Genomic DNA, 16,330 nt, shown 5'->3' with positions numbered 1-16,330 from the left:
AAAGAAGTTCAGATTTGGTTTACTCTCTCCTCATACTAAAAATATTCTCTCCCTATACTATCTCTCTCTATGTACTCAAACATTTCAACCTAACCTTAACCCCAAACTTTCCAACCAAAACTCCAACTTTAAAACAATCATAGGCTAGAAATAAAGTTCACAAATATAATATAAAAGATTGGTTTTATCTAGAAAGGAGACCATCATTACAAAGTACATAGGTACCATTTGGCACTCATAGGTTAGTCATGGTGAGTTTGAATGTGGTGTGACTTCCACTCATTATTAATGCATATTTCCACCAATGCTTGCACTTTCACGGCAATTTGGCAAAAAGTGAAAGCATTCAATTTTTTTGCAAAAATGTCTTCTGAGATTGTATAAGCATGAAAACATAGATAGTGTTCTATTTGTTCAATCAAATGCCTTGTTGGGGCGTGACGCCTCATACTCTAAACAAGACCATTCTTTTGAGTTGTTTCATAGAATGTTTCAATCTTTGACCCATGGTATGCCATGACATGGGAGATAAGAGTCCAAGCATCCAGGATATAATTCAATGAAACTTGAGTTTCATAATGGGCATATGTGTGTAAGGAATATTCAAGAGTGTACAAGCCATATTCAAAGTGAATGATCATTTGAAACCATAGATCATTGTCAAGTGACAAATCAGGCCATTAGTATGAGATCATCAACCAATTGATATGCATCATAAGTTATTATGAATAGATCATATGAATCACCAGGTAGTAGTTGCGGGTATACAACTAATGTTTAAAAGAGAAAATTTGGAACAATGATGGTTTGAGATAGTAGATTGGACACAAAGATGTCTCTTTGGACTATGCTACATATCAACCTACCACCATGATTGATATATTCACAACCTTCATATTCCCTCACAAACACATGGGTTTTCAAATATGCCAAAGAGCCAAATCATGGACTATATTTGAAAATTAGAGAATACATCCAGACCATTTGATAGAATGTTTCAAATATTTCGCCCACAAAATGAAATCGATGTCTCACACTATAGGCATAATGGGATACTCAAACTTTAATATGTATCTCATCATACACCCAAATCCTCCAACCCACAAAATTAAGAAAGGAGATAAACCATATACAAGGTGCATGACCTATTTGGTGAATTATCCTTCATTTGTCCATTCGTGACATTTAATGGAAGAATAAAATTTGTTTCGACAAATTTTATTCACCCTCCAAACTATAGCATTCAAAATATAATGAACAGGTAAAAGTAAAAAGATGTGTCACCTTGTAGGCTGACTTATCAGAATGACTGAATTTGAGTGTTTTGATCCAACAATAATTTTTGTTCAAACATATGATATAGACAAATTCATTCTAGCTAAGTTATATATGGTGTCACATTTTTCCAATTAGAAATGTCTACTAAATGCATGTTTTATACTAGTTTCTATCCAAATACTAAAGAAATAAAGTTATTTCAAAACACTGAGATTTCAATAACTCTTACTATATTTTATGGTTATTTTTTAGTAACATATAAACACCATTTTGTAGAGCTGAAAGTCAAGAATATTCTCATATAGAGTTTATAGTGTTTTAATTAGATATAGTCTATTGTAATAAATAAATTCTACAAGCACGTATTTTAACACTCGAAAATATTTTGATTTTGAGAAAGTAAAAAGTATTAAATCATATTAAACAAATATACAAATTATATAATGTTCTAAGGGATAGAGTCCTCTTCTAGAATGTATACTTTTTCTTCTAGTTAGAATAGATTTTTTTTGAAAAATGTGGTAGGAGATGAAAACTATCCATTTTAGGTGAGTTGAAATTTACATTATTATAAAAAGATAAAATAATGGTCTAAAGTGATTTTTTTTTTTTTGATTGTTCTATATATATATGTTATCTATAACATAGTCTAAGTTCAAATGGAAATAATTTTATTTCCATGTAGTTTTAAAGTGGGAACTAAACCCCTAATTTTTAGCATTTTTCAGCAAATAAAAAATCATCTATAAAAATTAGGAAAATGTATCAATTCTTGTTCCAAATAATTATTAAAAATTATAATCCTAAACTTCATTCATTTCTACACATTTCATTAGTTTACTTTATTTTCAAACTCTAAATAATAATACTAGTTTTATGTCATTGAAGATGAACAATTATACTTTTGTTATTCTTTTCCTTTACAAAAGGGTGACACAGGTTTTTGGTTTTACACGAACATAGTGATAACAAGGCATGTGAACCATTTTAGAGAGTGTCTCTTAATTATCCCAATTATAACCATGGGATGATAATTGCTTAACAAAATACCTCTGCTAGCTATTATACCATTCTAAAATTGTAGCCTGGTACTTCTCCTTGCATCGAGTGAAATGGGAGAACATTGAGCCAATTACAAGAGCACCATAGTGCAGATGCATATATGTGGATGCCAACTCTTTGATTGCAGCATGTCATTCATCCATACTTAAAAGTCCATGCACAAAAGGAGACTATCTTGATATAATGAGGATCAATGTGAATATTTTTCCTATTCAAATCATCCAACATGCTATATACCATCTCCTTGCAATCACTATGAGGTAAAGTCATACTTATTTTGCTCATTCAATAAGAATGAAGAAATGACAATGTATGGTGTATTTCCTTAGATTCCTTTTAATGGATACGGTCTTCAAAAAAATCATGAAAATATGAATCTTTCTACAGCTATTTTGAGCTCGACATTCCAAGCGTACAATAATTGCTTTGAAAATTGACAAAGCATTGACAAGGTCTATGAGCTATTTGAAAAAATGCCTCAAGAAATTTCATTGTAGAAAGGAATTGGAGATGTTATGCAATGTACATGTAATATGAGGAAGGATATAAATGATGAACACAGAGGCACAAAGTACTCTATTATTTGTTTGGAAGGCAGATATTACCACCTTGACCATGAAGATATGTGATGGCACCAACAAGGCACATGAGTTGGTAAGCCCATAATATTAATCAAAAATCCTAAGAAGGAAAGATTTCACATCAAGGAAGATTCATGGTCTAAGTCCTGCATATATATAAGAACTTTGCAAAGTATGAAGGAAAATTTTGACATGATACTTCAAGTGAATTTGTATGCTTTGAAGCCAATAGTCTAAAAATATGAAGAAGAAGGAGAATTGCTCAAGGAATTCGGTAAGCGATACTATGAGGTCAAAATTCCAAGGCAAGGAGCCTCCTATGTTATTAACAAGCATGCTTCTTGAGATATTGGATACAAAAATGAGACATATGGAAATTATAGATTTTTGGAAGATGACGAGTAGAGAATGTAGATCACCTCTAGCATAATGAACATTGTATAGTGGTCTAGCCCATGTAAGAGGACATCCACTTGTAGTTCAGCGTGCAGAACTAGTTTTGGAATGTGTCAAGGAACGTGATCAAAATTCCAAGGACATGAAGACCTTAGGAGGTAATATTTTTGCAATGATTGATCCGGTGTCTATCTCCATCACATTCAAATTTCTAGTAAGAGAAGAATTCACATAAATCTCTAAGGAAGGTGGTCAAGGATACTTCCATCAAAATAAGAAAACATGTTTGAATGTTATTTCTAAGAGTTGGTTGGATCAAACTAGAAGAGGATAGTTATAGTTACCAAGTTTGTTGTGTAGAAATATCTTTAACGAAGACATTTCTAATATGATAATTCTCCTCAATAGGATAGTGTGAAATCAATCTACCAAAGACTTAGGATTTGATGTTTTTGTACATTAGTACCATCACCACTAGAAAAAAATTTATAGATTGGGGATAAATGATTAGTGATGCCCTTCCTCATTAGTCAACCCAATTTAATGAAAATCAAGGGTTTTACATGTCCTCGTACCTAATGTACACAATTGCCAATATGAAGTCTTTGCCTAGTCTTAATCCTTATGGGGATTATAACTTAACCACACAAATTTATAATTATTACCCCTAGTTGCAATTAAAACAAAGAAACACACACTTCTGCAAGGTGAATGATGCTTTTTCTATGCTCATAGCTAGAGAGCTAAGGGAGATATAGGACTCCAAATTTCCCCTAATGTAGTCAATCTCATCAGTACTTATGGTAGTTTTTTCATACAATACCCCCAATTCACTTACATCCACATTGGAGATTTCCAAGATTATTCTCTTATGTTGCTTCATTTCATAGATAATAGGTTGGTACTTTTAGAAGTTTGCAGGAAAATTGATCAGGTAAACAAAAAGTGCAAGAACAAAAGATCAATTCCTTTACCAATCGGTATTGGGCACTACAATTGTCTTTCCTCTTTAGATGCTCAAAATAATGAAAGATACATGGTGAACAAGACTTTATACTCTTTCCACAATCATTTCCAATTTGATGGTAGTCGGTATGTTAAAAACAACTTGGCACTGGGACCTAGCTATCTTCATTTTCCTACAATGGAAGATTATTGGGCGAATTATGAAAATGACTTCAAAGTGAGAAGAAGGAATTGCATGAGATTCATGGTACAAAAAATCATTGATTACAAAATGGGATGGGATATGGGTGGCATAAAAGAGGATGGGTTAGACTTAGTTGATCCTTTCTTCTTTGAGCAAACAAAACTATTAGAATTGCCATACATTAATTAGTCTCTACCATAATTGAAAGACCTCGAACAAAGAACCTTCTTTATAATTCAATGACCTAAGAAATGGTTAGAGAATAAAGTTGAAGAAGTCATGGCTACTAGGTCTATAAGAAGAGGTAGTGCAAAGAAAAATAATAATTCCTATTAAGGTACATCAGTTTCAGCCATTCCATCTTCTATCCCTACTTCTGGTTCATTACATAGCACACAAGGTGGAGTCAATGGCAAAGATCTACATAGAGAAATTGATCTAGTTTTGGCATGTGAGCTCAGCAAAGTAACCAAGAAGAGGAGATCAAAACCAAGAAGAAGACTTTAAAACCACTTCAAAAGATGATAGATGAGGCTCTTGAGAAGAATTCTTTACCATCATCATTCGTGGATGAGATGATTCAATCCATAGCATCCCTTGTATGCTCATTGCCTCCTAAAAGTGCAGAAGCAAATCAAGAGGTTCCAGTTGTAGAGAATGTGCATTTTGATTTATCATACATAGTGCTACAAGTTTCTTCAGTAATCCACTAATCTACCAATATCTCAACATCTTGGTTATAACAAAGTTTAGAGAGAAAGAAGAAAAGGATGATCCAATTGGAAACATTGAATTTCGATGCCATAGCTAATTTAGTGAATAAAGGTACAAAGATAAAGAAAACTAGAATAAATTCTAGACTGGTAGAGAATCCTATCTCAGAAAACCTATTCATTGAAATTGCACAACCAGTCATAGAGAAGAACATAAATGAGGCAAATGAAGCTAATTTTAGCATAACTAAAGTGAATCTAAGCTAGAGGACTTGTGAGGGAAGAAAGCATAATTTTCAAGTGTTAGTTCTTGTCATGATGGAATAGTCAAGGAGAGATAAACAAGTTAAGAATAAACTCAAGTGTCAAGTTCAAGCTCTTTCTTCATGCATTTGATTGATGGTCGGTGATTCCTTTCTGGACCCTAGTTCATCTATAGAAATAACAGGAGATCCCAAGAATATATTTGATGAAGAAACCATTCAAGACATAGGAGAATGCAAAACTTATGATAAGATGGTGAAAGTATAGATAAAATGCATGAAAGGATGAGAGCCAAGCTTATTTCAAGTAAGTATATGAAGGCTACATATGCTAAGGTAGATCATATACAACGAAACATTAAAAAAGAGTTAACAATTCTCAAGGAACAACAAATGTTTTGGAGAGAAACTAATACTAATTTAGTAGAGACAAAAGGAATGGACAACGATATGGTCAAATCATTGAAGTTAGTCACCAGTGGAGAAGAAGAGCAAATTGACATGTGGCTAGAAAAAATCAAATGAAAAAATGATAGCATGAATCAACAATTGGATGAAGGAGAAAGTTCTTAAACCCTTGCAAGCTACTAAAAAAGAGGCCTTGGGGAATACACTGATGATTTTAGAATGTATCTCTATTAGTGAACGCATTCAAGATCCATACATATCTTCCATTTTGGAATGTGTAGGGGTAAATATTAGGACCAAATCGGGCAGCAAACAAAGTTCAGGTGCTAGCATTATGGCATGAATGAGTAGTCTCTCAGTGACATTGGACTCCTATATTCAAAAATTACTAGGTTACATCCTATAGTTGGATGAAGTTAGAAAGAGACACTATATATGCAAGCTGAAAATGCAATGTTTAATCATCATAGAAAACAAGGCTTCAACATAGGTCATCAAATCATTTAGAGCATACAAGGAAAACCTCTCTTGGCTACTCACATCACCCACAGATCAAAGAGCATGCTCTGGAAATATCATTGATCATAGTTGAAAGTTAGAAGTGGATATGCCTAAAGTTGTCTCAAATTTTTGTTTATATATTTTGTAAAGAGGTCAACTTTAGAATCAATTTTGGTTTTGGTCAATTTCTTAACTTTTTCTAACTATTGTTGAGCATTGAAAGTTAGAGCTAGTTATGAACTATCTTTGGCTTAGTCCAAACTCTAACTTTTTGAGTAGTTACAAACCCAAAAGGTTAGTTATTCTAGAATAGCTATAAAGTCACTATTCTCAATGTAATAAATAACTCTTTCAAACTTGGAGATAGGGAACACTTATGTTTGATAACAAGGCAATTTTTGGAAAGTGTATACAATTGTTGTTCTTGTAATCAGTCATTTTTTAATATTCTTGGTGCTAAGAAATAAAGAAAAGTACATTTTGCATTCTCTTTTCTACTAAATTTGAATTTCAAGTGTTGATTCATTAGTATGAGTATTTTCATTGTATGGTGTAAATATTCATGAATCATTGAATTAGCATTCTATTGATGATAGCTCTCAAGTGTAGTTTTTGTTTGTTTTCATTAGCACTCTACATCAATTTTATGAAAACATTGAAGTCGTATGCTGCATTCGTCATCAATTGTCTCCTTTATATATTCTAAGTTGTAATCATCTTTAATGAAAAAATCAAAATTTTATCTTATGAGGGAGCTGCGCCTCTAAATGCAGAGAAGACCGGATATCAAAGGCCTATCCAACTTTTGGAGAAATTGATTTTTCACACACTTCATTTGGCTAAATCACGTATTTTCTAAGTGAGAAATCTATTTACCAACGAGTGTCTAGGCTATCTCTATTATTAGACTATTTGAAGAATAAATTAGTTTTTATATTAGGTTAATTCTAGATGGCTTTTTTTATTTTCTTTACAAGCTAGTGAGGTAACAAACTTAAGATTAAAATCTTTAATACTGTATTTTTGTCAAAGTTATTATCATTGTTACATACACATCTATAATTTAATACTTTTCACATACTTCAAAAATAAATAAAGAAAGAAAACATTAAATGGTGAATATGTTTTATTTGTGGGTTCAACTTTCTGTATATGGCAATAGCTTAGGAATTAATGTTTTATATGATTACTGTATGTAACTTAGAATAGATAATTTTATTCAATTTAGATTATTATTGAATATTTGTCTTTAGTATTTTAAGCATACTAAAAGCTATATAATATTTTCATAGAAACTAAATTTATTTTCATTTAGAAAAAGAAGAAGACTTATAATTAAAAAATATAGAGTTCTAGGGTTCACTAAGTTTGATAGAAAAAATCTTTAATTCCGTTGAACTTGTTTTTGTAAAAACAATTATATAAAGAAATGTTTATTTAAAGTTTTAAATATAAGAAATAGAGTAAAACATTAGACATTTTATAAACATAACGATGTGTAGAATTTTTTTATAATTTTGCCAGCTCAATACAAGCTATAAGATTCCACTACGTGACTAGAATCGGAGAATAGTATATATACACAGTGGTATAGTTCGCTTGGAACATAACCTATAGTTTGGTGCAAAATAAGACAATGATTCGCGCTGTTTCGATTTTGCTTGTGGTCGTTCTGTATTCTGCAGACGCCAAAGCCCAACGGTGCTCGCCTGCTCCATCTGTGCAATGCGAAAGCCATGAATGTGAGATCTTCAATTAAATATTTTCAGTGTAGAGATTATAGCGCTCAAAATATATACAGAATACTTCGAAATCCGTTGATTCAACAAATAAATGGGTGTTTGTATCTTTAAATTGTATACGCCAGAATATAAATTTTAAAAACATATTTGTGACTAACCGATACTAACCATAGAAATGTATGTATCTTACTTTATAATTCATAAGGTAAACTTATTCAAACTAGTAATTAATAGTAAAATACAAAGTCGTGTTTTGAAAATGAATTAACAACCACTAGTATATTAAAAATGAATTTTCTTTTACATTACTTTTATAATGCTTCAACAATCACAAGTATATTGATAATGAAATTATTATGGTTTAATTAAACAAATAATTTGGAATTAGAATTTTCCTTTTCGATAATATTAGTAAGATTAGGTGCCATGAAAATGGTTCAGGTCTAAAGGCCTTAAAAAAATCATGAATCTAGTGCCTGTAATTCTGCGCACGTTTACAAAATCAGAAAATATGCAGAAAGGACTCAGGCTGACCATATAAGGGCATCTGGGATCACGAACCCTATGTGCTTGAGCCGAGGGCCCAGGGGAAGACCCTGGAAGCTTTAGTGTACATTGCAATGTACACTAAAGCTTATTTGTAACAATGTTATTATGCAGATATAGGTGCAAGCTAACAAAGTTGACTTGGAAGTTGCTCACCTGCAAGAGTTGCTCAACCACTAGGGCAATGCCCCTTGCACTGTGGCTCGAGTACCTCCAGATGCCTCCGCAAACACCTGAAGGCCTCGTGGCCACCGGCAGCGGCACCACTCCTCGGGCCGTCACTCCCACACTCCGTGCTCACAGGCCTTTCGCCACCGCTCTCCCAATGGTGGGGCTGGTAGTTGGAGGCGTTGCTCTGCCTCCCCACCACGTCGTGGCTCTGGCTAGTCCCCGCTTCCTCCTCCTAGGGCTCGTCGAGATAATGCTGGCAAATGGCCCTGCCTAGCGCTGGCGATTTCTCCTCTGTGGCCTAAGGTCAAAGATGCAGAGGCTGCCACTAATCCCCCTATTGTTGTTGCTCCTGATGATGGCTAGTTTGTGCCCAGCCTACGGTCTGTGCCCAACCTACCCCCCAATCCCAGAAATGATCAGGATTTCAATGACAAAGATGACCCTCCCCCCTTAGCTGCCACTGCTTTGGCAACCTGAGGTTGCTTTATATGTTTTTTTTTATGAATAGTTACTTTTTTCAGCTGATGTCGTGTGTATAGTTTCATCTTAGGCTACTTGAACTCTCTCATGGGGTTATCTTGTATCCCCCGACCCCTTTTTTGTGAATTATATTCTAAGTATATTTTTTAATAGAACATGACTATTCATAAAAAAAATAAAAATTATTAAGATTAAAGTAGTATTGAGTCTTTTTGATAGCTCACCCATTCTAATACTATTTGAATTAAGCAAGCCATATGATGGGGTTTTCTCCAAGGTTAAGCCTTCTTGGGTGGAATCTCATTCATGAAACTTTCAACATGTTTTGTGCTTTATGAACCATTTATATAGACATCCATTAACAAATCAATTGATATCTAGGAAGAAATCTGGCCAAGTTAAAATGTGATAATCTTGTCAATATTCGAGTATTTGGTTTTCAAATCAAATTCACTAAGCCATGCTCCATTTGTAGTTGTTCAAAAGATCTGGTCTCTCACAAGAATGAATCAAACACTTAATTCTCATTGCATTTACGTAATGTTCAAAGAGCTAAACCATTTGACTTTTCGAAGACACCATCAATATGAGTACTAATCTAAAGTAAGTACATTCAACCTTAGGTTTCTATTTCAATTTATGCTCACTTAGCTTGCAACACCATTCTAAAAGCTTTCAACAAGTGTTGTGCATTATGAACCATTCATTATATATCCCCTTTACATTATTAGGTGATACCTTGGTGATATTTTCCATGACATGAAGAATTGTGAATTTTTGTTGTCAAGATTCATCCAAGTAATTTTTCATAAAGAAACATTGATCCATGTGTCGTAATTAGTGATTCAAAAAAACTTCTCTCTCGCAAGAGATTAAATGGAAAACTTAGCAGACATTACATCTAGATAATTCTTATAGAAGTGAAGCATTATATATTTCTAAGATTCATCCATCATGTTACTACTCCACTTCAAATACTCTTAACCACGAAGTTTCTTTGGAGATTAAGCACATCTAGCTTGCAATCTCATTTTCAAACTTAGATAATGTTTTGTGCCTTATAAATCATTTGTTATAGATCTGCTTCACATCCAAGATATAAGTAGTATATAAGTTTCAAAATGAGTAATATTAAGATATTTCTATTAGGATTTAAATATGTAGTTCCCAAGTCAACTTCATTGACCCATGTTTCATGAGTAATAGTTCAAAAGAACCCATCTCTCATGAGATTAAATGAAATACTTATCACTCATTCATCTAGGTGATGGTCACTAAGGAAAAACATTGAACCTTCTAAATAGGTCACCCAGCTAAGTGAGTAATGCTCTAATACAAGCACAATTGACCATGGAATTTTATCCAAGTTTATTGGAACATAAAGAGTAGACTTTCAACAAAAACTTCCAAGGACACTTATTAGAGCCATTAAAAGCCTTAAGAAAATCTTGTATTAAATATAGTTTGAAGTTACTGGAGAAGAAACAATACAAAAACCCTAACGACAAGCTACTAAGGAAACAATACCATGATTTTTTGAGAAACATATAGAAAAATATTCTAAAATGAAGAGTATTAGTATGAGATTCTATAATGCTATTTTTTTATTGTTTTATATAGGTTTAACTTTAAAACTAATGAGAAACATGATCGAGTCAATTAGTGAACACATTAGGTTTTAACATTCTTATTTGCAATGTGTTTACAATTTAGATTTCATACAAAAAATTGAATCTTGAAAAATTAAATTATTAGAGTATTTCAGATCTAACTAATTTTATTAAATTCAACAGTTTACTACTGACATATTTTCTTCCATGAAAATGACAAAATACATTAGAAAATCATCGAGTTTGATTGGTTGCTACAATTTTTTGAATACCTCATTTGATAGAAAAATATCTCTATGCTTTTTGAACTTGTTTAAATATAAAAATTTATAAAATAAATATTAATTTAAATTTTACAATATTAAAAGTAAAATTTAATATAACATTGATAATGTGTGAGTGATTTTTCAAACGTGTGAAATAGTACTAATCTAAGCATATGTAAAATAATATTTAGTAGAAACTTGACAATGTGTGGAAGGTTTTTCAAATGTGTGAAATAGTAATTATACATTTTTCCAACTCATTTAAAATCTATAAGATTCTATCAAATGACTAGAACTCGAGAATTATATATATATATATATATATATATATATATAACCTAGTATGCTTCTCACTGTTGGCATTTTGCTTGTGCTAACACTGTTTACGCCAGAGTACAAGTACTCCATATGTGCAACGCGGAAGCCATGAATGTGAAATCTTCAATTACAAGATCATATGGGAGGACCGTTCTATTGGCAAGCTGCGTAGTGCAACATTGGCCACTTCACAAGCCCAACTCTTGTGCACTGGATAAGATGTGTTCAGTATATGGATTATATCACTCAACAAGATTAAAATATTAACAGAATACTCCTAAATCCTTTCATTTAACACATAACAAGTTGTTTGCATCTTCAAATTATATATACTGGAATAGAAGTTTTAAAAACATATACTGTAGAAATGTATAAATATTTATTTAGAATTCGTAAGTCAATAATTTATTCGAACTAGTAACTAACTAATTAAAATATTAATGTTTTGAAGATGATTTAACAACATTTAGTATAATAATTATGAAATTTGTATCAGAATATTTTGAAGATGGTTTAATATCAATGAGTGCTTATTTGTTTAAAATGCTATATATATATTTTATTTAGAGAAAAGTTTTTGAATTTATAAAATTTTTTTTTTGTTATAATACTATTAGGATTCAATTAGAGCTTAGCTTTCTAATGAGGCATACATTCTAGCACCACTCTAACTCAAGTGCGCTTGATAATGTTGTCTCCCCCAGGATAAAGCCTACTTAAATCATAATCTCATCTGTGAAGGTATAAAAAATTATAATAATTTATTAACCATTCACTTTATAGATATGTTAACTCAACAATTTATACGTAGGAAATAGGTTTCAAAACTAGTAAAATTTTGCAATAGAGAAACAACTATTTAGTTTTCAAATCAAATTATTGAGCCATGTTCTGATTGTAGTGGTTCATAAGAACTCAACTCTCATGAGAATGAATAGATGGCCTAAAAGTCATTTCATCTAGGTGATGCTCAAAGAGATGAAGCAATCTGCTTTCCCAAGAAATCAACCATCTATGAACTACCCAAAATAAGGTCATCCAAACATTGATTTTTATCAAAGTTTAAACTCACTTGGATTGCACCCCATTATGAACCATTCATTATAGAGCCCCTTTACCTAATTATTTGATACCTAGAAAATATTTTCCAGAACATGTAAAATCATAATATTTCCATCACTATTCATCCATGTAGTTTTTGATAAAATCTCAATGAATCATGTGCTATGTTTAATGATTCAAAAAAACTCATCCCTCACAATTTTGAATGAACACATAGAAGTAATTGCATCTGGATGATGCTCAAAGAGGAAAAACACTAGATATTTTAAAGAGGTCATTCATCTTGTTGGTTCCCAAAATCGCAGATTGGAATCCTACGAGCCTTTCCTGCTCGATGCTCTGATATCCAACCGGTTGAGGCCAACTTGACGGGATTGATCAATGTAATCTAAATCCCTTGTGCTTTCGGCTCTGCAAGAACGTGGTGGGTGTACCTGATCCTAGACGAAATACTTAAATCCAAGACACTTAAAACAGATCAATCAGAGTGCGAATACAATAAACATTTTCCAAATGGCAAGAAATATAAGGAAACTTTAAACTTGCAATTTATAAACTGAGAACAAGAATAAATGATGGAAATAACATTTTAAATAAAGTATAGATATAAATTAAAATGAAAGATGAATATACTTATTCCTCAAAGGAAAGAAGTAAGACATTTGCCAGCATATGGATTATGAATTAAGAGTGAAAGACGAGTGCTTAATTAAATGGGCAATAGAGACAAAATTATCGATTGAAACGTACAACTTTATAAAATCTAATATATTTGAATTATAAACAATTTTAATAATCAGATGCGATGGATCAATTATTTAAATACAATTTTAAATAAGTCTAAAATGCACTTTAACTCTTACTGAGACAAAATAGACATAAATACAGAAACAATAAATTATTTCTCGATATTTACGATTATCAAATTTCAAATGCAGTAATGATCTCGTCCACTATTCCAAATATTAAATTTTTTATAAAATATAAATAAAAGACATTTATAAAGGACACAATTTAATAATGAGTTAGACTCTAATGCAAATAAAATAAATGTGCTTACAAATTATGCCTGAAAATTATAAGTAGAGACACTCCTTAAGGATGATCTATCCACAACAAATATATCAGGATCAAATGAGATTGACTCAAAAATCTGCCATCCACAGGCTTGGTTCAACAGGTTACTCCTTTGCTGATGAGAAAATATATTATATCATAAGATAGGCCAAGAAAAGGTCCAAAGTATGAAAATTGAATGTATTGTCCCTTCCTTGGTTCTACTTTACATATATTTATAAACAAGTAAGGGGTGTCGGTTGTTCTTCCAAACACCGCATCCTTTCATAATAAAAACTAACCTATTGTTAAAAAACTTTAACATAACTTTATGTATGCTAAAAATATCCGCTAGCTTAATTACTCCTTTAATGTTTCTTTATCGGGCAGAGACTTGCATTCTAAATGTACATCATTTTGAGCATTCTAGTTGTCGGTGATGCATTCCTAGTTATACAAAATCGAATGCAAAGGAATCCATCCTTCCATTCGCGACTCACAATGCTTCCTCTCTTATCCCTGACGATGTTCATCTGCTCTTCCGCACGTGAAGACTTCTGCATGCTATCTCGTTGCACAATTCTTGCATAAATGGGAAAATTTAATAAAACTTCAAGCATCCAAGTTCCTATCCTGCTTGTTTTTCAAACACGTATAGTCTTGTGAAATTTTTTATTTCTAGCATTAAACTTTAGACACTAGATGGCCTCCTCTTTCATTTGCGTGCATGTTGTTGGCCCAGTCTGAAACCACGAGTTTATTTTTGATAAATCCACTTTTCTCCCAAGTTTTTATTCAAAAATCTGATAACCTCATTGGGAAAATATGGTGAACAGTAAAGATGCTTCTATGAAAGCTTGCTGCTACGCAATGCATAGACATTCATTCACCATTTATAATCATTGTGCGGTTCTAAAAACACATTCTAGCACCCCTCTCCCGTTTTAAGTTTCTGCCGTCAATCATATGATGTGCTCCTTATCCATTGCTATCAAAGACAAACATAATATGTGAGTATGCTGAAAACAGCATGCTTCCTCTGGCCACATAGAATTCTACACATGCCATATATTTTTTCAAGATGAACTTTATCAACAACACGAGGCCCAGCTAGCCTATCCCTCTGAACAATTCAAATCTAGGAAATCCCATCATTGGCATGCTGTCTTAATCATGAAGAATCCAGTGTATTAATTGATTGATGATTTATAACTTCTACAGGCTCTTGGATGAGACTTATTTCATTTTCGAGTGTGTCTACATCCTCTCATGCTGATCCAGATTTGACCCAGGCTTTGCAACAACAGATTTGAAAGCTGAGAAGAAACCTTTCCATGATTATTCTTTCTATGAGTATTTCAAGGAAATTGAACCTCGGTGTGATATTAGCCCCAATTTATCAAGAAGTTGACCATATTCATCATGCTGAAAGGAGGAGCTCTATCAAATCCTAGTATGGCTGATCACACAATCTGTAAGTGTTCCTTCTTTGTCAACTAATAGAAGTGCACAATCTAGATTGTAGTGTCCTCCCTCGTTATCTTGTATCTATCTTTTCCATGTCTGGTACAAAATGAATATTTCCCTTGAAAAAGTATATGAGCAAAAACCTCTCAGACTAAAAACATAGGTGCCCCTGCTGCAAACTGTATCATCACTTCTTCATCAAAGTAAAAGAAAGAAACCTCTCCACAACATTTGTTCAATAAAATAACGAAATCCTAAGTTCGATCAGTGGCTCTTGCTGGGGACGCATATCCCCTGTGGGTATAACAAGACCTTAGTTATCTCTGGATGAGCAGACCTAATGACAAATTAAAGGAAATCAGTTTGTGGATTTGTACATAAAAATCTAGAAAATGAAATAAAATAAAAGAACGAAGGAATAATAAAAATAGAGGAAAAGGCAGAAAATCTTCCCTTTCAAGCTTACTGAAAAAATGGTTTGAGATACTATCCATGAACCAAAAAATCTTGTATATGACCCTCTGTATCCTGCAAAAAGTAAGATTTCTTACCTGCTTTATCAAAGATTATGAAGGGTCCGAGCCATAGCGCCTCAAACTTACCATGCTTTCCTTTGTCTTGATCCCTAGAATTCCATTTCAAAACCCAATCTCCTATCTTAAAAGATCAGTTAGAAGATTTTTTATCATGAAGAAACTTGACCTGTTGTTGCTTATTTATACTTTGTTCCTGTGCTATCCTTCTTACCTCATCCAGTTCAATCAAAGCATTTAACCTATTTTCCATAAAATTAACATCTTCTAATTTCTCTTCAGTCATAAATTTGTAAACAGGTAATAAGTTATTTAAGGGAAGGTTGGCCTCTTTACCGTAAACAAGATTAAAGGGAGAGAAACCTATTGACTTCTTTACCATGATTCTGTCCGCCCATAACGCTGAATTTAGCTTTGAATCCCAAGCACGTTTATTATTTTCTAGCATTCTTCTGATGATCTTCAAAATGTTTTTGTTGTTGGATTCTACTTGTCCATTACCCTAGGGGTAATATGGAGATGAATATGAAACTGCGATACCATACTTCCTGCAAAACTCAACAAATTCATTAGACCTTAAACACATACCGTTATCTGCTACAATTTTTTTGGGACTCCAAATCTAGTCAAGATATTCTCCATAAGAAATTTAATAACCACTTTACTTGTTGACTACCGAGTAGGTATAGCTTCCACCCATTTGGTGAAGTAATCAGTGGCTACTAAA

At 32.6% G+C, this 16,330-nt stretch overlaps 1 protein-coding gene across 1 annotated transcript; it reads right to left on the bottom strand.

Annotated features, from left to right (window-relative positions):
* Positions 1-15,305: 15,305 nt before the first annotated feature.
* On the bottom strand, positions 15,306-16,051 carry LOC149546696 (uncharacterized). The gene is made up of 3 exons (XM_089794037.1): positions 15,818-16,051; positions 15,622-15,727; positions 15,306-15,364 (listed from the first exon to the last, which is right to left on the bottom strand). Exons 1-3 carry the CDS (start codon positions 16,049-16,051, stop codon positions 15,306-15,308), a joined length of 399 nt encoding a protein of 132 aa, XP_089650163.1.
* Between the last annotated feature and the right edge of the window lie 279 nt (positions 16,052-16,330).

The sequence above is a fragment of the Cupressus sempervirens genome, chromosome 7, assembly GCF_028749045.1.
Source record: "Cupressus sempervirens isolate cs-2001-9-10 chromosome 7, ASM2874904v1, whole genome shotgun sequence".
Classification (NCBI taxonomy): domain Eukaryota; kingdom Viridiplantae; phylum Streptophyta; class Pinopsida; order Cupressales; family Cupressaceae; genus Cupressus; species Cupressus sempervirens.
This window is presented reverse-complemented; position numbering and strand designations above follow the sequence as displayed.

Coding starts and splice junctions, on each gene's coding strand:
- LOC149546696 (XM_089794037.1), bottom strand. CDS start 16,051: ATGCTAGAAAATAATAAACGTGCTTGGGATTCAAAGCTAAATTCAGCG. Junction 15,728..15,817: donor CTTTGATTGAACTGGATGAG/GTAAGAAGGATA, acceptor TGATCTTTTAAG/ATAGGAGATTGGGTTTTGAA. Junction 15,365..15,621: donor CATAATCTTTGATAAAGCAG/GTAAGAAATCTT, acceptor TTATACCCACAG/GGGATATGCGTCCCCAGCAA.